Source organism: Monomorium pharaonis, chromosome 5, assembly GCF_013373865.1.
Source record: "Monomorium pharaonis isolate MP-MQ-018 chromosome 5, ASM1337386v2, whole genome shotgun sequence".
NCBI lineage: Eukaryota > Metazoa > Arthropoda > Insecta > Hymenoptera > Formicidae > Monomorium > Monomorium pharaonis.
The window spans coordinates 27,363,639-27,389,123 of NC_050471.1; the positions used below are offsets into that span (position 1 = coordinate 27,363,639).

Here is a 25,485-nt window from a genome sequence, read left to right on the forward strand (position 1 = left end):
TTTCTTTTTACACATCAGTCGGTACGTTAAATTCCCTTCGCGTGTAGTTCGGGTTGATAATCGATAAACGAGAGTGATTAATAAAAAAAAAATCGTTATTTTCGTGCATGGTTATGAGATGGATGATAAGCGCGTAAATATTTTCGCAAATGTATACATTATACATTTATACATATTGTACCATGCTCCAAAAAATAAAAAAAGTTCTTATAAATCTTAAAAATTCACCTACTTGTGTTACGTTTAATTGTATAAATTATATGAATTATATAAAAAAATTACAAATAATATAAATTACGTAAAAAATATATTGTAACGTCAGATAAAATGCATCCAGAAAAATTATATATCGACTCACAATTGTTGCTTATGCCAAAATACACAATAAAAATGTTTTAGGCTCTAAAAATTCTTTCTGCCTTAAAGTTTATAAATTTATTGTAATTTTTGTAATCTTGCTCAAAATTTTTATTAAGGAAGAAATTTTTACTCGATTTTCTTTTGATTGTAGAATGGATGTGAGCTCATTAGTCTCGGCGGGACTTCAAGGATCGCAATTAAATGCACGCGAAGTTCAAGCGGGATACAATAAGTTGTCCGAAAATTTGTGAAGATTCACACCGCAGGCTTTACAGTGCAGCAGTAGCAGCAGCAGTAGCAGCAGCAGGAGCAGCGACAGCAATCGGTGAGTGAATTTTTATCATGTATATGTGGAACAAAATATATGATAAACGTGATGCGAGATAAAATATTGGTTCTGTTCCTTGCTATATCTGTACAGTGTTAGTCAAGGGGTAAACCGCTGGTCAAAATTGTGTACACTAATGCCTACCAATGCCCAATTCCTGGGCAATACTACCAAAATTTTTACCTAATGCCCATTAATGCCTAGCATTGCCCACCAATGCCCAAGCAATGTCCACTAATGTCTAGTAATGCCCACCAACTCCCAAGCAATGCCCACTAATGTCTAGCAATGCCCGAATAATGCCTATTTTTCTGTTGAGATAAGATAGAATTATATTAAATATAATATAAAAAATATTTATGCATTTTCTAATAAAATATTTATTATTATATATTTTAGTTTACAACGTGACGTATTATTTTAACATATATATTAAGTTTACAATATAACACGTAATATATGCATGTATAACTAAAAAAATAATCTTTTCAATACAAATAAAATAAAAAAATATATATTTAGAGTTTGCACAATACGAATAAAGAAGAAAGAAAAACAAATAAATTGAAAGAAACAAATAAAGAAAATATATTAAACTTATTAAACTTTGAAAACTTCACGTTTTTTTAGTTTGTACTTTTTTATGTATAGCCTCTAAATCAGAATTTTTTAATGCAAAAGGTCCAGTTCCAACTAGTTCAATTGGACCATAGAAAATATATTTTGTTGTTACAAACGTGACATCCTCATCGCGTGGCCAAATAAAAGAATTTAGTTCATATTTAAAAAATTTTATCTTGGTTGTTAGACTGCTCAACAACATGACCAATATAGTAGGTGTCATCATAAAAAACAGCATAATATTTTTTTAATAATATTTCAGGTATGATATTACAAGCATTAGGATCATTTTCAAGGTCACAAACAGTCTTCTTTTATTTTATTACACATTTGATCTTATTTAGAAGAAATAGAAGTTTAAAGATATTTTTGTTTCTTTTGAAACTGCTTTGTATAACTTTTTTTCTTTTATTTGTTTTATTAACTGTAATAAATCTTTGTAATTTATCTGTACTTATTTTACCTTTAGATTCATCAAGAAACCAACAATAAGATTTTTTAACAATCTTTATTTTATCCTTTATTTTAATTTCTATGAAAGGCGAGTTTTTCGTTATTGATTTCTGTGATACTTGTTTTGAAAAATTTTTTAATTCTAGGCTCTCTAATTTGAAATCACCAGGATTATCAAATAAAATTGAATTAGAAGCACAAATATCAATATCGTCGACATTTGTGTTCCTAGCGTTTATAGTATAATGATTATCGATTTCGCATTCTACATTATCGAGTTTACTATCATTGTCTAAAGTTTGCAAAGAAATATCAACAAATTTTTAATTTGTATCACTTATAACTTTCATATCTAATTTTTCAGTATTTTCAATAGCATTTTTTAGAGCTTCCTCGACAACTTCTGTAATATGTAAATTTTGTATATCTTCATATGTAAGAGCATTTAGAGCTTCTAACTTTTTTTATCTTCTCTAGGAAATTTAAATGTTTTTGATAGATTGTTTATTATAGAATTTATTTGCCTGATCTTATCAATACGATAAATTAAATCCTTGATACTAAAATTAATCACAGTAGAATAAGTGGAAGTCATAGAGCGAGCTGTCCGAAAAAGCTTTTTTTCAATCATCCAAATTTAGATGAAGTAGCATTTAATTGTCCAAGTTTAGAAGACACGACAAAGAAGGCTAAGAGAACAATAATGGCGCTGAAGTAGCGCTTACCGACTGGAATATCCCACTGATAATATGAGAACGCTACTTGTATAATTTACTCAACACTCACGTTTTATTATGTGTTGTAAATATAAAGTTTGATATAAAACAATTGTTATTTGAAAAAAATAGTGCTTTAATAACATCATAATAATGCTCAGTAATGCCCAAAAATGTCCAAGTAATGCCTAGAAATTCCCAAACAATGCACACTAATGCCCAAGCAATGCCCACTATTGCCCAAGCAATGCCCACTAATGCTCAATAATGCCCATCAATGCCCAAACATTGCCCATTAATGTCTAGCAATGCCTCGAATCTGTACACCGTAATGCCTTTAGCGGTTTACCCCTTGGTGTTAGTATTGCACATTTATAGAACACGATTATGCACATTTGCATAAAACAGATTTAAAATATGAATACATATAATTGTAAAATTTACGGGTATAGCCAAGGGTATAGCATGAAACAGAACCAAATAAACGTGGGCATAGCATAGAAGAGACCCAAAAAGTTATGCACATTATCTACGGGGTTCATAGATATTTGACTATATAGTTCAATGTGCACATTTTGTGCACATAGAGGCGCTGATGGATGAAAACATCTAAAACGACGCGATGATCGCTCTCAGATTCCTTTCTGAGTATACTGAATGCACCCATTGGTTTGATGAGAATTCGGAGGCAAGTTTGAATAACTGTCATAAAGCGACAGAACATTAAGCGACTTCTAGACGATCAATAATATTTGTCCATTGACGTTATAACTATAAGTTATCTAAATACTTTTATATTCTATTTTTTATATTCTAAATTGTCTTGCTCAACAACGATAATATCTTAAAATTAGGTAGATAAAACAATATAAATACTTTTTCTTTTACCAAGGTAAATTTAAAATTAAATTATCTTTATCTTATGTAAGATACATTTATATGTAATTTGTCTTATCATCATTTAAATAATTGTAAGTTATTTAAATGCAACGCTAATAATATTAAATCTCTTTCTGAATACAATTCTAAACAATCAATAATATTGTATAAAATATTCAATAATATTGTGCAATATAATATTATTGAGTGCTTAGGGGCAAATTTAGAGAAAGGATGTTTTCTATCACTAGTGGTTTTCGATGGCAGCCCATCAGAATTAGAAGTAAAAACTTCTAGCTTTGTATTACCGTAAAATTGTTTTTCTCGTGTTCTACATTTTTATTTGCAAAAATTCTCTTACAGAAGATTCGTATGTACAGCTCCTAAGATTTTGATATTGCGAAAAATATTCCGCAAATCGTTTACAACGGCCAAAAACACAAAGACAAATGGTAACGACAAATGGTAGAATGGTAACAATGACAAATTTACACATAGAGTATTGAAAGTGCGACAGTTCTGTGTTACCTTATCGCATTATTGAGGAACATTAATTAATTACACTAAAATTAATTATACGATTGTACATATAGAAATTGAGTGGCTGAACTTTTTAACACTTTCGTTTGTCTTTGACTAACGATCTTTGCTTCAAACACGACATAATAAATTTTTCTTGCAGATTTACGTACACCTCTTATTAACCCCTTGAATGACGTCATGGAATTAATACACGGAAACGCATTTTGGGATCACTTTTGCATTTTGAGATCCCATTCAAGGGGTTAATAACTATTTCTCTTTTCCTCTCTATGGAGTTTCTTAATAATTTACATTCCCAGTTAAATTATAATTTTAGATTAATACACTGACTAGATCTCGTTCAACGGTTCGCTCGTTTAGATCACTTCTCATTTAGAGAATTATCCTTTCACCTGGATGAAGCACCAGGACATCTTGTCTCGGATTCAAGAGTGCCACGGCAAAAGGCAGGCCAGTCTGCGTAAAATATCGACTGGTCTGCTATTCGAGCTTTTTAACTCCTGGTATGCTGCGTCCACCCGGGACATGCGCATGAGTTAAACATATTATACTTCTACAAGGCCAATGCGGGGGACCTTTACACTTATTGGTATACTTGACAGCGGCTCGTTGCAACATTGTATTGTAGCTAGTTCAACGGAAAATTTTTTTGATTATGTCACATTGTAACTACGTTACATATATTATGACTACGAGCTACAAAATATATACCGCCCCGATTATTAATGATGCGCATGTCGCGGTGGTGCCTCCTCGCCTATCTTAGACCGCCGACACTCTTGACAGTTATTATACATTATATTGAGATACTACGACGATTATATTAAGAATTTTGCTCGTGATATATTCGGACTCGCGTCGCGACCCACGTAGAACAAAAATCTCTGACACGACATTAGACGTCTGTCTGAAGACTTGAAATTAGACTTCCAACGAACGTCCACTAAAAAGTCACAGTCCTGCTTTATATACGTCCATTTGGCCTCCATTAGACATATTTATAGACATTATGTGTATTAAACATTATGTGGATTATAGACATTTCATAGAGCTTGAATGACTAATATAGACTAATAGAGGGACGATTAATAGATTAACATTAACTAGAAGTCTCTCCCTTTCGCTTCTACGTGCTATTTTTTCCGCTAATTAAATGTGCAACGCTCCCCTCTCATTGGTTCGCAGCGACGTATTGCGGTCGTAGTCGTTGGAATACGAATTGAATCAACTCCAGCGACTACGAATACGACTGTCCTACGTCAATCCAATCTACTATAATCCATAATAAATGTTTCAATAGACGTTCACGATGATTTTGTAGAGAACATCAAGAATATACTATAGCAAGTATGGTACTCTATTGAAGTTCTAGCCGATTTCATGGAGATAAACGTCTTATGGAACTACGGAGTAAATCTAATGGATGTCTAATGGATGCCATGTTCTATGTGGGAAGCATCTTTCTTTAGTTGAACATCTTCCCTCTTCCTCGCCGCTTAACTCTAAACGCTATAACACTACCGACACGTACGATTTGCGCGATCGCGGCACCGCGTTCGTGCTCAGAGGGGTGCGGAGGTCGCGACAGCGGAAAGCCGCGAGCCCGACGGCGAAGGGGGTGGTGACTCCGCGTCGGGGCCGCCGCTGGGGTCGTCGAGTCACACGACCAGCAGGTCCTCCTTCTGCATAGGCCCGTCCGGTAACCTCTGATTGAATACACGGATATTGTAACAGAGATAGCCCAGCCCCTCCATGACCGGCCGTACGACCGCCTGCGTCACCGCCGCCAGGAAATTTCGCATCGCCGCGCACGTGATCTTCCACACGCGCAGACACGGCGCGAGACACCATATATGCTGCAAGGAATAACAAAGAAGTGAAGGAGCGGAAAACACGGGGGCACAGAGGAACGAGACGCGAACAATCGAATCTTTTTCCAGAAAAAAACTCGAGAAAAAAAATCTAAATCCTCCCCTCTCTCCATTAGAGCAACCCCAATACAAGTCAGAAAAAAATTGAAGAAATAAGAAATAAAAGAAATAATAATTTGTCCGCAATTTTTTTGTTACATACTTTTTTATTACATTGTGTTGTGATTTTTCGAGCTTTTTATTACTAATACTAATAAAATCAAGTCGCGAGTCAAATTAATTTGTCAATATAGTAAACTACGGCAACGATGTATTACATCCCCTGCGCAAAATGACTCTCCGTGAAGTGCGTAAAACTTAGTTCGTAGAAGTATAAAATGCAAGCGTTCTCGTATTCTCCGTTCACCTTGATTGTCTCGCGTGAGTAACTATACACCCCACCCCTATTGTTATACGGCAAAGATACGAGGATTGTAAAGTTTTCTTGAAAGATAAGAAAACAAATATTTCCATTTTTTTAAATAATAATAGACAGCAAGCTTTTATTGGCATAATTTATTCATCTTAAACACATAGTAAATAATATATGATCAATTAAGTTTTCGATAGACGCGGCATTATAACCCTATACATCTTGAAAGAAAATAAAAAAATTACCTGTCTCGTTTAATTATAATTATTATTAAATAGATATCAAATTTCTACATTATAAATAGTATATTATACAATATCATGTAAATTTATTAGTAAAAATAAAACACGATACATTCTATAATATAATTACTGATGCCGCGATCTTAGATCAATCTCGCTAGCGGCGCGAGGGCGTAACGATTTTCCGCTCGCGATAATCGGACGGCGGTGTATTGTTACACACGCGGGACACATTCTCGCGAGATCGATCGGTGGAAATCGGAAGTGAACGGACGGACGCACGCGAGAGAAAACGCGAGCGTCGCGGACGGGGTTATCGACTCACCTGAAACGCGAGGCAGGCGAACATGAAGCCGAACAGTAGGGCGAGCAGAGGCGCCACGAGGACGGAGAGGAATACGTAGCAGCATCCCCTGGAGAGCCGGAAGCAATGGCCGCTGAGCCGCCAGGCGCACTCGGGACTCCGGATCCCTTCCGGCTCGCCGATCACGTCGTCCCACATCACCTGCGTTCATCACGCGATGAGTTTCGCGAGCTCGCGTAAAGGAATCGATATCGATCGATTGATATTCGGCACGTTGGTGTGTGCGCGAGTGCGATCGTCACGATGGATAAGCGATGGTTATTACTTTGCTGTCGCGGAAAGGTAAAAACCGCGACGTCCGAAAGTCCCATTAGTCTACGTCGTTGACCATCGATCTTCCATCGTTTTCGCGGAAATGTGGGTTGCGGCTTTCAGCGCTTTCGTTTCGCGCTCTGTCGCTCAGAAGTCCAAAAAAAATTAGGACGATGAAAAACAATTACCAACGATTGGATTGTACAGCAAAGAATATACGACTCGAATTTACGTTGCATAATAAGTTTACATTTATGTTATATACATAGAAGTTGTATTCGTAATTTGCCGGACAGAAATATGTGCTTCATAAGGGATTGAGAGACAGAAGTGACTTCACACATTTCTTAATAATAGCACATTGGCAGTATATTGGCTAAACATTAGGTTCGTTTTTTATTCCTGCACTGCTGCACTAGTGCAATAAGTAAGAAATGAGAAAAAATATATTTGTTTTATTCTAACTTATTGCACCAGTGTAGCAGTGCAGGAATAAAAATCAAACCTATTGGTTATATTGGGAGTGTATTGGCCGAAGTTTTCCCAATGTAACGCCAATATCGATCATAAAATATTAGTTCTAAATTAGGATGTAATTAATATCCAATATAAAAAATTAAATAATTTAACATTGGCCCAATGATAAATCAATATTGAAACAATGTTACTATTTAGATAAATTGGTTAAATAAAACGAAGCGTCTACTTTACAATATTGAACTATTGGGGATATTGCATTTACATTACTTCCTAATATTGCGCGAATGTTTTGTGCTAGTAGCGTTCTCTGTCGATAAAAAAAAAATCGCACCGCATTAATTGCCAATTCTTCCATTCTTTACATGCGCATGCGAAATTTCGCGAGTACGAATTCCCGAAACATCGGGAGGCGGCCGCTTGTAGTTACCTGAAGGTGTTGATTCAGGCTGTTGGGGTCCCGATCCTCGAGCTCCCCGGCGCTCTCGCCCCCCGCGGAGGACTCCGGCTTCTCCATCCCTGGAATACGGATAGTCGGGCATTTGGGCATGCCGCAGCGGAAGCTGTTCCTGAATCTCGCCAGCATGGTACTTCCCCCGTGCGCGCGCGTGTGCGTGTGCGTGCACCCAACGTTTCCGCTTCCCTTGTTCCCGGCCCGGGAATGGACTTTCACGCGCCGCCGATTCGCGGCGGCAGAGAACGAGGACGAGGAGGAGCGGCGGTTTTCCTTGCCACGCGGCGCGTCACCATCGCGAAAATGACGGCTATCGCGAGGGATATGTACCCCGGGTACACGTATCCATAAGCCATCGATTATTCCCGTTAAATAATAAATTCACGTCGCTTACGCTGACCGCGACAGGCAAGTGGAATCGCCCGTCCACCCTCCGCCTTCTCCCTAATCGCCAGAGGAGGAGGAGGAGGAAACAAAAGAGTTGCGATCAAGGATGCGCGATCGCCGTCGCGCGACCCGCCTCCGCTGATCTTGCGACCGAATATGCCAAGGGGGAGGAGTGGACGCGTATTTACATATACCTCGCGCACTCTTCTTTCCTGTAATCGTTGGGTATCGATTCGTGATACGCGGGGCGCGGGACCGCACTTTCAAACTTGCCTCGCCTTGACTTCAACTGTTGCACTCGAGGTTCTATAGCGGGGATTACAGCTGCTAGACTTGCGAGGTCGCGGATTTTTTTTTATATACACCGACACGTGGCGTCGCGACGTCGCCCTCGATGAGAACGATCGGCAAGGTAAAGTCCCCGCAGGTCGTATAAAAAAAATCGCATGGAATGCGTGTGTACTTATTTCCAATCCAAACTTGTCCAATTAAAAAAACACATAAATTTCCTTAAATAATAAAAAAACCTATTATCTTAAAAAAAAAACTACAAAATGAATAAAACGGATTTCGTGCTTCTGATCCGAGCGAAGTGCAGATACGCCATCACTTTGACACTTTGCAGGGCAAATAACCGTGAGACGGAGGCGAGCGCGAAGCGTTTCGCGTCCTTTCTACTTTTCTTCGGGGAAACAAACGATCGTCCGGCTCAGGATTTGCGTAACAGAGTGTAGAAGCGGAGAACCGGACGAAGACTGGACGCGGACGAGAAATTGCGCGCGACACCGCGACTTTGCCCTACTTTCTTCACAAAACTTGCAGATCGTATCTACCGCTACCCCCGTTCCCCTCCTCGTAATGGACGACGGTGCGCGCTTTACATATCGACTCGAGAAAGGTCCCATCTACCGAGAAAAACCCCGGCTCTTCTTTCCGATTCTCCCCCACCCCCTCTCCCTCCCGCCGGGTAACTTCTGCCGGGTAGTCAGCTAACGCGAAACTACGCCGGGAAAATCCGCGTCAATTAATAATGAATACCACCCATTACACAGAACGCGCCAACTATGTGTCCAACAAAGGCAGCTCAAAGTAGAGCTCGGTCGCGATCGAATTACCCGCGTCATCAATTATTTCCGCGATTCTATTCCGGCTCCGCTGCTCCTCCTTCTTAATCACAATTACGTCGTCTCTCAACGCGGGAAAAAAAAGAAGGAAAAAAAAGAAGACATATGCGCCACGGAGTCGAAGCGTCCCCGGTTCTTTCTTTTTTTTTTCTCCACCTTCCTCTTCCCCTCCCGTTCCCGGCGACGCCGTTTCTTCTCTCCACCGCGAAGGGGCGATCTTACAGAGACTTGAGGGACGTGCCTGACGGCACGCTACGCGGATCTACGGGGGGAGAGACAGAGAGATCTGAGAAGGCGCGCAGTATCCTCCCGAGGGTGGATCCTCCCGGGGAGGTCCACTCGCCCGGGAGAGAGAGCGCGCGCTCGCGATGTATACTCACTCGGTTCACCGTTCGCCACCCTGGAGCCCCTTATTTTGCCGGTTGAGCGCGAAATACTGAAAGGATGATTCTTACTGTCTTGCTGATTGCGGCACACGCGCGCGTCGCCTCGCTTTCACGGGGAGCAACAGCAGTATTCGTGGTTACGCTCAGGCGCTGCGTGGGTATAAGCAGGCAGGGGAACAATCCGGGGACTCCGGTGAGGAAGAGAGAAGTGGACAGCGGTCAGCGCGGCTGCGCACTGCCGGGGGTTTCAACCCCTCGCGGTCGCCCGGCCGGTCGGGGTTTGTTGATGCGACCGGGTACAACCACCCCGGAAAACGAAAGTGAATGGCCCGGCCGCGCGGCAATTTCCATACGTGCCGTAAAAGGGATGGTCTTAAAATAATTCCGGCGCAAAAAGAGTGAAATACAATGTCGCGAGACAGTCGGAGGAGAGGCGTCGGTATTGGCAAACCACTTTATGTTGGGATATTTCTTGAATAAAAGCTAAACGAAATATTGAAAACATAAATAAAAAAAAAAGTGTGTTCTATCAAATGATGTAGCAGTTTTCATAATATTGTTTTATAATTTATAATGTTTTCGTAATATAATCGAAAATTAATGTCTGAAAAATTGGCCATAATAGACTACATTTTCCTGCATAAAATTTATTGGCAAACCACTTTATTTTGTGATATTTCTTAAATAAAAGCTAAACGAAACATTGAAAACAAATAAAAATAAAAAGTGTGTTCTATCAGATGATGTAGCAGTTTTCATAATATTGTTTCGTATTTTATAATGTTTTCGTAATATAATCGAAAATGAACGTTTGAAAAATTGACCATAATAGACTACATTTTCCTGCATAAAATTTATAATATTATATATGAGAATTCCTAAAAACATTTCCTTTTGTAAGTTTTTATTTTTTTTAATTAAGCAGATTATGTTCTTATTAGTACAATGTTTAGTTTTCGAAAAATGTAGGGGTGCCGTTTCGGGAAATCTACGTATTGGTGATTTTTCTCTAGTTAAAAGAAAAATATCTAAATAATCGATTAAAAAAACGAAAATAAAACTTTTAACTTATGAGATATAACTTTTTTTAATCTTTCAATTTCCAAGCAGAACGAGCCATTTTCCCCATAAATTAAGAATATAAGAACTGTAATAATTTTTTTATTATATTTAAATTTTTAAAGATTATAATATATCGATATAGATAAAAATAAACGATATGTTATAATTAAGCATTGATGTTTATTTCCTTAATTTTCATTATTATAAACGTCATATTATACAAAGAATTTTTTGGAGATTATTCATTTTTTGGAAACTTATGTCTAAAAAATCGAAAAGTTAAGAAAGTTAATAGCTATTAAATAGCTTTAAACAATAATTTTATGTTAAGGTTAATTTCTTACAAAAGTTAATAATGTAATAAGAACGAAGATTGAGTCACTTTTTTGTTCATTGTCAAGTTTAAATTAGAGATTACACGAGAAGAAAATGCTTTTTTCTAATCATCGATATGATTCAATATTAATAAGAAGTAATAATTAATGTAACGCAATAGCGATTGTTATCGTGGATTATAAATAATAGCATGCGCTTAATTATCAAAGCATAACAAAGCACAACAAAATTTCCCTCTACAGTTAACAGATGGAGTAAGTAGTATGTGTTGAAACTAACTCGCAACTCGCAACTTTACCAACGGATTGTGTCGTACAAGTAGTTCAATAAATTTACGAAAGGATAAATTTGTGATTTATATTTCTTTTGTAATCAATTATTGCATATATAATAAAGATCACAAATTTCTGGTTTAATAATATAAAAAGTGACATAATAAAACATTTTTATTTTTAGCATAATCAATCTTTATTTCAATAATTTTTCAGAACAATTAATTAATTCTTTTATATCCAAAATTATATATTATAAGTTTCTGCAAAAAAATTAAATAAAAATAGAAAATAACATTCAAAATTTGAATTGGATTTAAATCCAATTTATAAGGAAGAAAAAAATCAACAACGGAGAACCTATCTCCACAATGTTAAATCACTTTAACGACAAAAAACTCGAATATTTTTTAGTGATAGAGAAAAATCAATTTATCTCCCCCCAAAATTTATTAAAATAAAGAATAACAGGAACATTAAAAAATATAAAAATAATAATTTTGCATTATATCACTTTTTTTATCTTAGACCAGAAACTTTTGAATCTTACGTAGTCTTTTTAAAATTGTTATAGCGGTAAAAATGATTAGACAAGCGATTTTTGACACGAGACACGCGTCGCCGTCGATTTCGAGGATCAAATCGCGGCGGACAATGCGAGGTGACGGCTCGTTCTGTGGATGACGGAGCGGCGAGACGCATGAATGGAGGCTGACGTCTGGGGTATCGCGATGGACATTCCGACGCTTAAATCGAGCCTGGAGCCCCAGGTTGCGTAAGCACGACAGTCACGACAGGCGTCCCGTCACAAGCCATAACGGGTGCGCACTTTTGTCGTTTATCGCATAGGTGGAAAAGTGCCATACAATCGCCCCCGTCCCGTCCGTCCCCCCCTCGTGATTTCACGTCGGGAATGGCGAGAACGAGAATTCGCAGCTGACACAGCCGCACCTCGGCTCTCCCGCCCGTAATAATTTCGCGTACAATCGTTCGACGAAACGTTTTGTTCCTCTCCAACGAAATCTCACGCCGATGTTTCGTCGTCATTTTATTCACAATTTTTCAAATTTATTCGAGTGCTTTTCTTCGAGGACAATTTGATTGAGGCGTCGCGTGAAAACCCGTGACATTTTTCTATTCGAATCTTGCATCTTGCCACTGAGAAAAAAAATACTAGATTCAAATAAATGTTTCTTGGAATAGTGCTAATATTATTTTATAGAAAATCAATAATATTTATTTAAAACAAGTACTAGTTTTCTATAATTTAGAAAATATTACTTGTTTGAAATAAATATTATTGATTTTCTATAAAATATGTTATTAGCACTATTCAAAGAAATATTTATTTGTATTTAGCAATTTTTTTTCTTAGTGTACGTATGGTTCATCATTGTTATTTTATATACTTATATTTGCATATATATTTTTTATTGTTATATCTATATATCTATTAAATATGTTCTGTTTTTTACTTTAGCGTCCTTTTATAGTGTTTTATTTCAATGTTAATATTTTCTATTCTCTCTCTCTCTCTCTCTATATATATATATATATATATATATATATATATATATTTATCTTTACATACCTCTTGTATCTCCATTTCAAATTAGTTTGTTTTTATTATTTTATTCTGTTTTTTAAATCCGTTATATATTTTCTTTAAAAAAATAAAAACCATTCCGTATTTGCAAGATAAACAAAGACATTCAGATTAAAAACGATCATCAATGTTTGACTTCGAAGAGTCAACACGATCATCAATTTAAAAAATATGTTTAGTGCTTTTTTTCTTCGAACTTCTAACGCAAATGCAGAACTAAAAATGGAAGACGTGACGGAAAACTTGAAAAAAGAAAGGCTTGGAGATAGAGACGCTTAGGTTTCTCTCGCCGCCCTTGCTCCAAAGATCACGAAATCCCCATTTTCTTACGTCATCCCCCATAGCCGCTGAGTCACGCCGTTTCATCGCACCCTACGGGGCATCATAAACATTCGCCACCCTCGGATTCACCGGGTAAAACTGTATTTCTCGAACAGCGTTCGGAATGCCAAGCGTACAAAATGTCGTTCGGCAGCATTGTTATACGAAATTGAAGGCAGAAGATATGTTCCCATAGAAATTGAGCTTCGATGACATAATCATTAAAATCAATCTCTCAGAAGAAAATTAGATTTAAAAAATTAAAACTAACTATATGTTACTTCTCTCTCTCTCTCTCTCTCTCTCTCTCTCTCTCTCTCTCTCTCTCTCTCTCTCTTCTCTCTCTCTCTCTCTCTCTTTCTGCCTTTCCTTAAAATTTAAAAATTTCTCTTGAAATTTCATTACATATATTCATACGATATCTCAGTGTACATTGCGTATTCAATCATTTTCTTTATTACTGTTATTATATTTTCAATCTTTTTGTTTTCTTTTTGTAATGTGTATCTTTGTATTTATAAACTTGTACCTGTCTAGCGTTTGAAATAACGATATCTGCTCTAATCTAATCTAATTTTGAAGAATCGCAGATAAACGACCGTGTTGAGGCACGAAATCAAGTTTGAAAGTCAGGATTAATTCTTGTTTTTTTTTTCTTTTTTCTTTTTTTTTCTTCGAAAAACCTATATGGCTCACCGCCGTTAGACGTGGCGCCATAACAAAATGTAAATCTAGCCGTTTCGTGGCGCGCGCGCGCGGCCGAACTCGCCAACCGTGTCAATATGTAATTCCTCCGGTTATGAAACGAAAATTTACGAGCACAAGGCCGCCCTGTGCCATTATCATAAGCGAAGAAATTAACGTAATCGCAGTCACGACGGCCCTTTCAATTCCCTCAATAGCAACGACGACAGCGGCGGCGGCGGCGGCGGCAGTGGCCGATATATAAAACGTGTAATTCAAGATTTCCCATGGATCGGTTCGTGCCCGCGATCGGATCTGAATTGCGTCAATACGCGCGCGTTGCATAATGATCCGTAATATGGCATAACTCGGCGTATATCGCGCGCGCACACGCCCGCCCGTCGCGCTCGCGGTCGCGATATTTCTATTTCGCGGCACTATCGACGGCAATATCGCGATATTATCGACGTAATGTGTGGCTCTTGGCCAACGATCTAGCGATTTATCAAGCTGGAATCATTACACGGGCGTTTCGTTGGATATAAATATTCACGTTGCACGCGTGCAATTCACGGTGCAATTCTCCTCCGGACGCGAACAATAAACAAAGCACTGCTTCCCTCCCCCCATCTCCCCTTATGTCTGTTTCCACCAAGTGGATTAATTTTTATCTCAGTTTGACTAACTCTTTGTCCTTTTCTAAGAACTCTTAGAAATAGTAAAGATAACGAGGGGACTAAATAAATTAAAATTAAAGGGGCGTTGTCGTTTTTAGAGCTAAAAAATAATGGAAATTAGAGTGATTAGAAAAATACGATTCCAATAAAAACTAGACACTCAATTAATAGGTAAACAAAAAAAATTATTAATTTGCATTGCCCGGTTAGAACCATGATTATAAAAACGAGCCATTTTTTGGATAATATTAAAGTATATGAAGATTACACTTGAAAAATTGTCACAAAAATTGAACATTTTTTTATGAATAAAGTTATTACATTTTAATTTCGCAATGATAACCGAACGTTTAATTAATTTGTAAATTAATAATTTTATTCACTTTTTTCAGATCCATTGAGCGTTTAAATTTTGTCAAACACGTATTTTTATAATTTTACAATTTTTATTTGCAAAAATGTCTAATTATAGATTCGTATTATTATTAACAAAGTAGAAAGTTTAAAATGAATCATTTGCATACTTTCCTCTAAAAATTCACATAAAAATAGCTTTTTTCCTAGTCCTTGAAATTAATGGAAACGCATTAGACGATTTTTAACTCGCCTCAGATTTCAGAAGCTTTTCACGCCATGCATTTTACGTGGGCATTCTGACTCAATTCCTCGCGAATCACATAGCACATAAATTACAAGCGGAATAATATCCTGAATTCCGACACGAATCGTATACGAAGTCGCCTAAAGTTCGAGATGCAAACTCGAAATTTAGCGTAGTAGAGGAAACTAAGTTGCCCATTAGTTTCTGTCATGACACACGATACATATCCTCTGTAAATATAACGCGTCGAAAGGTGAGGATGCCAAACACATGTAAGAAACGCTGCGGGAATCGAACGTTCGAATCACAGTGCGATCGAGTGTTACCACGCCAGCGTCTCGTCCTCGCCAGCGTCCGTCTAAATCATTCCGCTCGATTCGGTTCACGATAACATTCATTTGCATGTCACAGAACCTTGCTATTCGTGAAACAAAAGATCTGATATATTACGGATAAATTGTGCCGCACGTTGGGATCGATAAATCAGAGATTCTTCCTCACGAGGTACGAGTGTATTCTGTGTGCGCGCAATTTGTTTTTTCTTTTATCTCACCTTACTTCGAATTAAAATCATGTTTCACAGAAAGAACAATTTCTTTAAATTTTAATAAGCCGTGCTTGATTCGACTATTCCAAAGCATATATTTCTTTGTTTCTAATAAATTTTATTAAATTAAAGAAATCTGTATAAAATTTTTATTAAAACCAAAGAGATATGTACTTTGGAAATATCGAACAAAACTGTTTATTAAATCTAAAGAAATCTTTTTGTCTGTGCGTATATATATTTTTTTTAATACTTAGAAAAAACAGTATAAAACTTTAATGTCAAATTAAAACTAATATATTTTACTTGATAACCGATGTTTCGTATAGCATAAGCAAGAAATTGTATTCTTGCTTATGTATAATTTAATATTCTTTAATATTTTTTGTATATTCTTGTTTGATTCAAAATACACTTCTTTTATCGGGTAATTCACTGGCATTCGCTTCTCAAAAGTAAACACGTATTTGTTTTACCGAAACATATTATCAGTATAGAAATATTTCAACTATTTCTTTCTGTATATATAAAAGCTAAAAGTTTCTCCGTAATTCGATGACTTTGGCTTCTCCCTTTGAGATGTAGATGTTTCTCAAAATTATATTATTTAGCACGAAGCAAGAACAATATGAAATATTTTGGAATCAGTGCCATTCTGTACGTTGCGTTACGTTCAAATCTACATAAACATACAATTCTCACTTTACCGCAGAATATTGTTTCAAGACACTTGTCACACATTGTATGAAGGATTAAAAATTATTTGAAAATAAAAAATGGAACAAACAAACGACAAGACAAGATCGCAATATCGTCAGAAAGCTAGAACCGAGAGTTCGTCGAGTTCCTCGTTGTCCTGGTCTGATTCATCAATCGACTCGTCTTTTTATCTCAAATCTTGTCACTGCGAAGAGGAGGCCTGCTCGAATTGTAACTACAAAATATGTACAAGTATACTTAAGCGAAGGAGAAACAAGAAAGTTCACGTGAGAAAAAAGAGACATCGGAAGCAATTCATCTTTTCATCTTCTTCATGTAAAAAGAATGAGCAATCGCTTAAAATCGTGAAGAAATTCAAAAGTATGTTTGTAAAATCTAGAAATCTTAACTTACAGCTTTCAGTCGTAATAGTTACATAGCATCCGTAATTAGTTTCTCTCCGCAGAGACTTTTGAACTATCCGTTTCGTTTCCGGGAATCTAACGTTAATTTAGCCGGCACAAGAAACTAGACAAATTAAAATTAATCTGTGAATTTAGACACTTTACTTTGAGATAGTTCAAGATTTAATTTATTTTTATTAATTTATTCTAATCTAGTTTTAGTAATCTATATTTTGTTATTTGTCCTTATTATTGTAATAATAATAATAATAATAATAATACTTTGAATGTCGAGACATAAAAATAACTCTTTATTTTTTTTATGTCACGACATAATTTTAATTCATAGAAAAATAAAAATAGTAATTCTTCAAAAATTGTTTTTTAAGTTTTACATTGGATAAAATTGTTTTACTCTATTAACAACTAAAACTACTTGCTATAGACATTTAGATTAATTTGTCGAATTATTTCACGGATTCTATCTACAGATTTATTCCTAACAGACGAAGTTTCAAACAACTACTGTCCATATTCCTCAGACAATTGCGACTGCAGTTCGGGCTGCACGGATTGCGACTACGCGCTCCATACGTATACAATTAAGAACAAGAGCAAGTTGAAAAGTAAAATCAAGAAACCGCGTGTAGGATCTAAGAGAAATTGGAAATGCGCAAAATTATTTAGAGCTTCAAAAGTTTTGAAAAAGAAGAAAAAGGCGGAATCTCTTAAAAGTACATATCTTATACATTCGCATCGTAGGCTTAATTAAGGAAATATTCCAGGTTAGAGGAAAAGTATGCTTATTTGTAAGAATTTTCTTTAAAGAAAACCATTTTTTTCTTCATGCTTTCTTTCATTTATTTGCATATATTTAATAAATATCTACAAATTTGGATGTTGTTAAATGTTTAATTTTTATGTTTGTCGAGTACTCTTTAGTAGTTTCTGAAAAATTATGTCAGTCAACCTGAAAAATATTGGTTTATACATTTTCGGAATATTAATATTAATATAATAAACATTTAGTCAAAATTTGTTAATATTTACTAAATATGTACAAATAAATAAAAAATATGTGCAGTAATTTTTTAAATAAAAATTCCTAAAAATAAACCTCTAGACTAGAATACTTTCTTAAACGCTGTATAATTTAAAATTTAATTATTTATACTTTTTAATTATAATATATATAATTTAACAGACTCTTGACTAATCGTTTTAACTCCAAAAACCAAATGTAGATTTAATTAGGCCAATACGACAGATCAAGATTAATTTTAATTGCAAAAAATATGTATTAACGATATTAATAATATTATAAAATAAAAATAATTATGTTAATTATTCTTTTATGATTTTGTATAAATTTTGTTAATTATTCTACTAATTCAATAAGAATATTAATCAAACAAATACTTGTTTTAAGATAAAAGCGTGAAATATAAAATTAAATTAATAAAATTATTTTCAATTAGATTAATGTTTGTTAATACATAATTCTTTTCCACGTGTACACACATTACTTATATGTAACTTTATAATAGGAAAACCATCAGAGAGTTGCTATGCCGAGTCTTCTAGCAGTTACAATTCCAAGTCGGGCGATATAAAATATGATTCCGAACAACGTACAATTAAGAAGCGAACGCTAAAAATCAAAGCAAAGACATCGGTAAGAAATTCAAAAAATTTAAAAACATGGAAAATTGTAAGAACTTGGAAATTACTCGATAGTAAGAAAGTTTCAAACAAAGCAACAAAAGTTTTTAAAAGTACGTTACAAATTTTAGTTATGATTTTATAAATCTAATCTTTTTTTATTATATTACACTAAAACTATGATTATAACTCTCATTTGATAGATTTTTTTTTTTTTCTCTAAAAATCAGATGTGAATTGAGATATTTTATTTTTGAATTCGTTCAAGACTAATTTATTTTTATTAATTTATTTTAAATACTAATCTTTTTTTGGCTTAAATTTCATTTTTATTTTATTCTATTTGATTTTATTATTGCATTCTTGTATATGTGTATGTGTCTGTTAGACGAACTTTGCTTGTTTTTAATAGTAGACATCATGAAAAATTGGTTCCCTGATTCATCTAATAGCGACGATTATTATTCAACCGATTGTGGAAAGTACAATACTACAAAAAGAAAACAATTGGTAAACAACTTTGAAAGAGCAACAGCGTCAATGAATTTGAGTGTTGGAATGAATTTGTTGTCAGAATAATCACTGAATATAACATAAAAAAGAACTCTGAAGCAAACAGCGAAAATATCTTCTAAAAGTACATTAAAAGAATATTAAAAATTATCTTAAATTTGCCAAACTTTTACGGACGATAATTGCAGTACATAAAATCTTTTCTGTAACAACGGATAACAACTTTTCATTCCCTTTATTTTTATTGTACGTACATTCTATTATTTATACGATGTAATTTGAATAATTCGTTTTGACTGAATGTTTATTATATTAATATTAATATTCCGAAAATGTATAAACCAATATTTTTCAAGTCAACTGACATAATTTTTCAGAAACTACTAAAGAGTACTCGACTAAACTTTCGAAAGTTGACATGAAAAGTTTACCAATCCAATCTATTATTTTGAAATTAATAATTAACTATTATTAACTATATTTTTGAACACCAAGCTTAATAATTATTAAAGTAATCATTAATAATATGATCATAAACATATACAAAATACCTATGGTATTTCTTTCCGATTTTGTTTTCGTATTTAAGGACATTTATCTTGGTACACACGAAGAAAAAAGAGTTGTCAAAATCGATGTGTAATAGCAAAATTTTTGCTGTCAAAATTAAAATTTAGTTACTATATATTGTATCTTGCTGCTGCATCTAACTCAAACTAATCTTTTTTCTCCGTGCAACTACTCTAAAAGCGATTCTTATCGCACTAGGGATGATTAATTGCTGTAATAACAAGCACAGGAATATCGCACTACAATTTAATTGCAGGATTTTATCGATGACAAATTAATTGATTTCATAAATTATTCACATTGCCGTAAATAACAGATTTCTGGGTGCTCCATAAGATATTGCGATAAAATATATATATAACAATTAACGACATATAATCACAGGTGAGGAAAATATGTTAAAATACATCAACATTAATGTGCGATGAGTGTCGCTACGTTTATTAACGTTTATATAATATTTTATATACATATAAATGTTGCGTTATGTATTTTATTATATTATTATTTTAACATATTTTACCATAATTTTTTAATGTGTGATAAATATTGATTAATAGGAAGATATACATAGCTAGTTTGCAAGTTCGATTTACATACACAAACATCGGTAGAAAAAAAAACGTTTTAGCAAAGTGACTTATTTTTGTTAATCAAATTAGTCTTATTATATTTATTTTTAGAGAACAATGTGTAAAAAATATATATTGGCAACAAAGATATTTTGCAAGAAAAGTCTTTATATTTAGTCTAAATATAAACCCTATTATTGCAGATATAATTTCATCTATAATAACTTTGTTCTCTATTCTTCTCTCCTCCCATAAAATTGAAGCTTTCCTCCTCTCGCTTCCAGAAAAATCTCTTCCACGGAAATTTCATATTGCTTCACATTGCGAAACCCGGTCCGGTTAAAACGGTCACAATGCGAGTTAATCAGATACAAACGGGATCCGGCGTGGCTGAACGTGGATCTAAATTAAATTAGCCCTTTCGCGCCCCCCACGCGGGGCGAACCCCCAACGTGCGTTCGCAGAAAGCGGCGCGCAGCTGGAATGCGATTACGTAACGCAGATAAAATCGAAATAAGAGATTACCGTCGCGCGGATGAGACGGGGAGGGCTGAAATCCCGCAATGACATGCAAATATTTAGATAAGATTGTCTACGCCGTGTAACGGTGCCGTATACACGCGCACCGTTCACCTCGCCGAGCGTGTGCCTACGTATGTATATATGGTACATGGGAGCGCCATTACCGCGCGAATAATGAGGCATGGGCGGCACGACATATTCGCGCTTGATTATTTTAGCGCGCGGAAATAACACCTTCGGTATTATGTGAAAAGTGTATCGTTTAAAATTATATCAACAAAGAGGAAACATTACCGAGCTTCTCAACGAATAATCAATAGTAAGTGAGAATAGTGTTACGTAAATAACACAATAAAGTAGAGACGGGAACTAAACAGAGACTGGTCACAGCGCTGAACAGTGCCTCATATTTTTCGTGCACATTTATATATTTCTTAATTCTTCAAACTGTGCGCCGCTTTCTGCGAACGTACATCGGTCTTCAAAACAGTTTTAAACTCCGAATCAGAATAGTAATATCACAATAAATTTATAATCAATTTGAAAGCATGTTATCGTTTGAAGAGCTGGGAAAAGATATTTTTTGTAAATTTTTTTTGAAACTATGCGGTCAATTTACTTCATATTTATAATACACTTTAAATATTAATTTAAAAATAAAAATTATTAAATAGTTTATATACATAACTTTTCAAACAATTATTTTTTATATTGATGCAAAATAATTATTATGAAAATTATATATACGTTTTAAACTATTTGATAAATATTTAATAAACATCGTTATAAAATTAAATGTTAAATTAATTTTTATAAGCAGACAATTCAAATATATATTTTTAGAATATATAATTTTTATTACTTTTATTTGCAAAAAAAATTAATAATTATAGACAAAATATGTATTATTATGCATACAAAGTTAAAAACAAATTGTCCGCATATTTTCTAAAAAAAATTTACATAAAAATATAAGTCTTTTTCTTAGTGTCGAAACAATACATACAATGCCCTTAATGCTGATAATAAAGATTGCGAAAGCAATCGCTGCTTTATTCTCTCCTTCTACTTAATGATTACATAACAACTGGAAATGAATAATCGCGGAACATTAAAAGTAACATCATCTTTCCGCGTTACTCCGATCATGTTACTTCAGATAAGTGATGCGCATAACGGTGTAACACGGATTGCTGTTTTACGACTGGGAGATAAGCACCGAGCGGCTATTTACCGCAAGATGGCCTGGGACGCGGCGGGAATATAATACGAAGGAGCGGGACAGAGAGGAGGAGGAGGAGGTATGAAAGGCGTCGGGAAAAGCGGGCGTGTTTCCCGCGGGAGTTATCCCGGCCGAAGGAAAAAATCCTCGTGAGGAAGAAAAGTGACGTCAGGGGAAAAAAAAACTGGCGAGGAGAGAACCGGTCACGTGCGCCTGTGCAACGTGCGCCGCCGGCTGATCTTGGGTTCACGGACCCGGCTCTATACCCTGCCACTGCGAACTAGGAGTTGTGACATAATAGGTACGCCGAGATCGCCTACGCCGCATTTGCGCTCGCTGCGAAACCTCGGCGAGCCAACGCGTTTCCCCCAACAAGCCGATATCCGTCGGGATATGAATACATTATCCGGTGGATTAATATTTAAGGGGACATGAGCTAGCAAAATAGTATCGTACTTTGATTATGTCATTCAGTATATTCCCATTTTACCACCAAGAGAAGTTTGTAATTATAACGTATGAATTTTCGATAAATAATTTTGATTAATGTTATTCAATTATTTATCAATAGTATCATGCTTCATGCGTGCTGCTTCAAATTTTCTTTTCTAAAATCTTTACTCGAGAACGTTTGTATAATAATTAAATTGTACAATTTAATGTAATATTTTTCTTCGCAACAATTTGTTGTACAATAATTACAAAAATATCTCTTGAAATATATTCGGCAATAATTGGGCCTAAGGTAATTCGCCGTTACTCTGCAATAATGCGAGCACTCATTTTTTAAATTAGATTTACAATTACGGAAGAATTAATATATTATACGTTACATCTTAAAATTAAAATGGCGCTAAAACTTTTCTGTATGCTTTCCTATCTAAATAAAAAATAAAAAATATATATTGAACAAAGAATAAATAAATAAAAATATATATATGTATATATTGTGTATATTATAAAATATAGTATTATAAAGTATAGTATACAAAAATTATATAAATATATACATATAATGCAGATACATATCTTCTACTTTTCTTTTTTCTTTCTCGTATTCAACTTAAACTGCTTTCCCGTCCGAATAAAATTCTTCGAAGTCACGCGCGTGTTTTGCGTGTTAATCGCAGCGCGATCTTCGAAGACGAATTCAGGAAAGGAAAGCGAGGAATAAGAAATTACGTTAGATAAAACAGCAAAAAATCATTAGAATTACGCTCGCGCATGCACTTGCCAAATCTAGGACGTGGAAAGTAACCGTTTATATTAGCATTACGGTCTTTCCTTCGCTTTTTTTTCCTCCTTCCTCTCACGCTTGATGACGCAAGTGCGCGCGCGTCGCCTCGACGAAGGCTCCTCGCGGGGAATATAAATGTTCCGCGTTTTATGGGGCGGTGAATTTTCTCGGCGATTACACGCCGGCTACAGCGCGGCGGCGGCCGCGTGTAGGATAATGAGAATTAATTTTAGATCGCAGGCTCCGCCGCGGCGAATATTTCTGTCGCTAGTTTTACCGTTAACGATAATTTCGCTCGTTTGCGGCCGCGCGTTACGACACTTTGTTTAGGTCGGCGCGAGTTGGGCAAGACAAATCCCGCAAAGGTCTCCGTGTCCAGTCACATTGTTCGGAGACCCCAGGTGGGAGCACTTATGCCCGGGATAATGGCAATGTTTATAACGTATAATTACTGCCTCAGTTGCGCTATCGTATATGCGTCATTCCTCCACCGAGCCTGAATCAAAATCGATGCGAGAATTAAACGAGCGGCGATACGAACGCGCCGCGTTCGAGTCGTAAGATATTAAGAAATACGCACGACGTAAATATATATACAAATTGCAGCAACGTAAACCTCACGCAGAGAAATATAGGGCATCTGGTACAAAACCAAAAAAATATACCAGAGTAAAAAGTATTTAAATAAAATATTATTAAGAAAAAATCAAATACATTTTGGGTCCACTTGAATTTCAAACGAATTTAGCAAAAAGCTACACTGAGGTGCCAAGATTCGCCGATCTGTTGATGGAACAAAAAAAAAGAATTGCCGAAGAGCATTTTCGCGAACGCAAAAATCGAATGGCAACGACGCGTGTCCGCGTCAAATTCGCGTGGTCGGCACGAATCGCGTTGACCACGAGGCACCGGGAAAATCGAAAGCAAAACTCCGAATCGAAATTCGTTCCGCCGAGCATCGGGCTGATTTACGCGTGTCCGCGCGAGATGCGCCACCGCACGAGGTGAACTATTTTTAAGTGTGTCGTTATATTTACGGGCGACTCATTCGCGAGCTTTCGTTGTCGCCAATCGAATCGCCAAAGAAGGCAATTCATTGAGGCCTCAATATTCCCCGCTTGGGCTTTCGCGGTGAAACGCCCGCCCCGTACGCAGCAACGGAATTTTTCCGAGACATCGCAAACGAGAATTAAACTGTGGTAAACCTTCGAGCGAAAGTTCGAATCGGAAAAATGAAGAAATACACGTGACGTATGAAATACATACGGCGAATCACGGCGCAGTGAATTTCGTGGTATAGCGCGGAGAAATAAATGTTTCGACCGAAAAGTGAGGTATTTCACAAAATTGCGAAATATTGCCTGCAACATTTTAGGAATAGCTTTGAAATAGCGAAGTGCTCATGGTTCTTACACTTGAAATTTTATAGAAAAGTTGCTGAAAGACTATCGTCAAAGTCTGCAACTTTTCTGATATTTTGCCAAAAGATTACTGGATTGATTAAACTACTGCGAAAAATTGTATTTCTCTTAAAAATATCTAATTAAATTAAACAGAACTAAATAAAATTGTCAAAACATATATTATTTATTTTCACCTTTGAGCTCAATCTTGACGATTCATCTCCGAAAAATTCTTTCATTAATTATTAATAATAGCACTACTATTATTGCTATTAGATCTTTCTAAACGATACGTATACTAATTCTAATAATAACAGTAATAAAATATTAGTAATAAAAGGACTCGCTAATTATTTCACGCGACGGAGCTTTCTGCAACGTTCAATATGATTTCAAACTTTTCCTAAACGCTTCTACTGGATTTCAGAAAATGCTATTGCCGACGCCACATTTCGTATGAAATATTGCCGAATCCTGGCACCCGTGAGAATCGTCGCACACAAAATACGAAAGCTTGAAACGATTTTGAGATCCTCCTGAGAGCTCTCTGCGCGATTCGGCGCCGCGGGGAGCGGCTCGGGTCGGGGCATTCTTGCCCTCTTGCACGTCCTGAATTACAGAGAATACCGCTATTCGGGTGAGATATTCATTCATCCGTGCACAGACATGCGATTAGACGCGAATTTCTCCTCGAGCGTTCGCGAGG

At 35.7% G+C, this 25,485-nt stretch overlaps 2 protein-coding genes across 6 annotated transcripts; one reads left to right on the forward strand and one right to left on the reverse strand.

Moving 5' to 3' along the window:
* Window positions 1-3,672: 3,672 nt before the first annotated feature.
* On the reverse strand, window positions 3,673-11,004 carry LOC105828986 (caveolin-3). 2 transcript variants are annotated; one of them, XM_012667592.3, is made up of 4 exons: window positions 9,864-11,004; window positions 7,949-9,745; window positions 6,751-6,930; window positions 3,673-5,756 (listed from the first exon to the last, which is right to left on the reverse strand). In XM_012667592.3, exons 2-4 carry the CDS (start codon window positions 8,102-8,104, stop codon window positions 5,559-5,561), a joined length of 534 nt encoding a protein of 177 aa, XP_012523046.1. In that variant the 5' UTR covers window positions 8,105-9,745; window positions 9,864-11,004; the 3' UTR covers window positions 3,673-5,558. The 2 variants fall into 2 exon arrangements, with proteins under 2 accessions (XP_012523046.1, XP_012523047.1); XM_012667593.3 differs by having other exon boundaries at window positions 7,949-8,037; window positions 9,864-10,991.
* A 2,981-nt stretch (window positions 11,005-13,985) lies between these two features.
* Window positions 13,986-20,599, forward strand: LOC114254525. 4 transcript variants are annotated; one of them, XM_036287361.1, is made up of 5 exons: window positions 13,986-15,932; window positions 16,688-17,055; window positions 17,585-17,812; window positions 18,626-18,853; window positions 19,153-20,599. In XM_036287361.1, exons 2-5 carry the CDS (start codon window positions 16,752-16,754, stop codon window positions 19,317-19,319), a joined length of 927 nt encoding a protein of 308 aa, XP_036143254.1. In that variant the 5' UTR covers window positions 13,986-15,932; window positions 16,688-16,751; the 3' UTR covers window positions 19,320-20,599. The 4 variants fall into 4 exon arrangements, with proteins under 4 accessions (XP_036143254.1, XP_036143255.1, XP_036143256.1 ...); XM_036287362.1 differs by having other exon boundaries at window positions 16,688-16,905; XM_036287363.1 differs by lacking the exon at window positions 17,585-17,812.
* The last annotated feature ends 4,886 nt before the right edge of the window (window positions 20,600-25,485 follow it).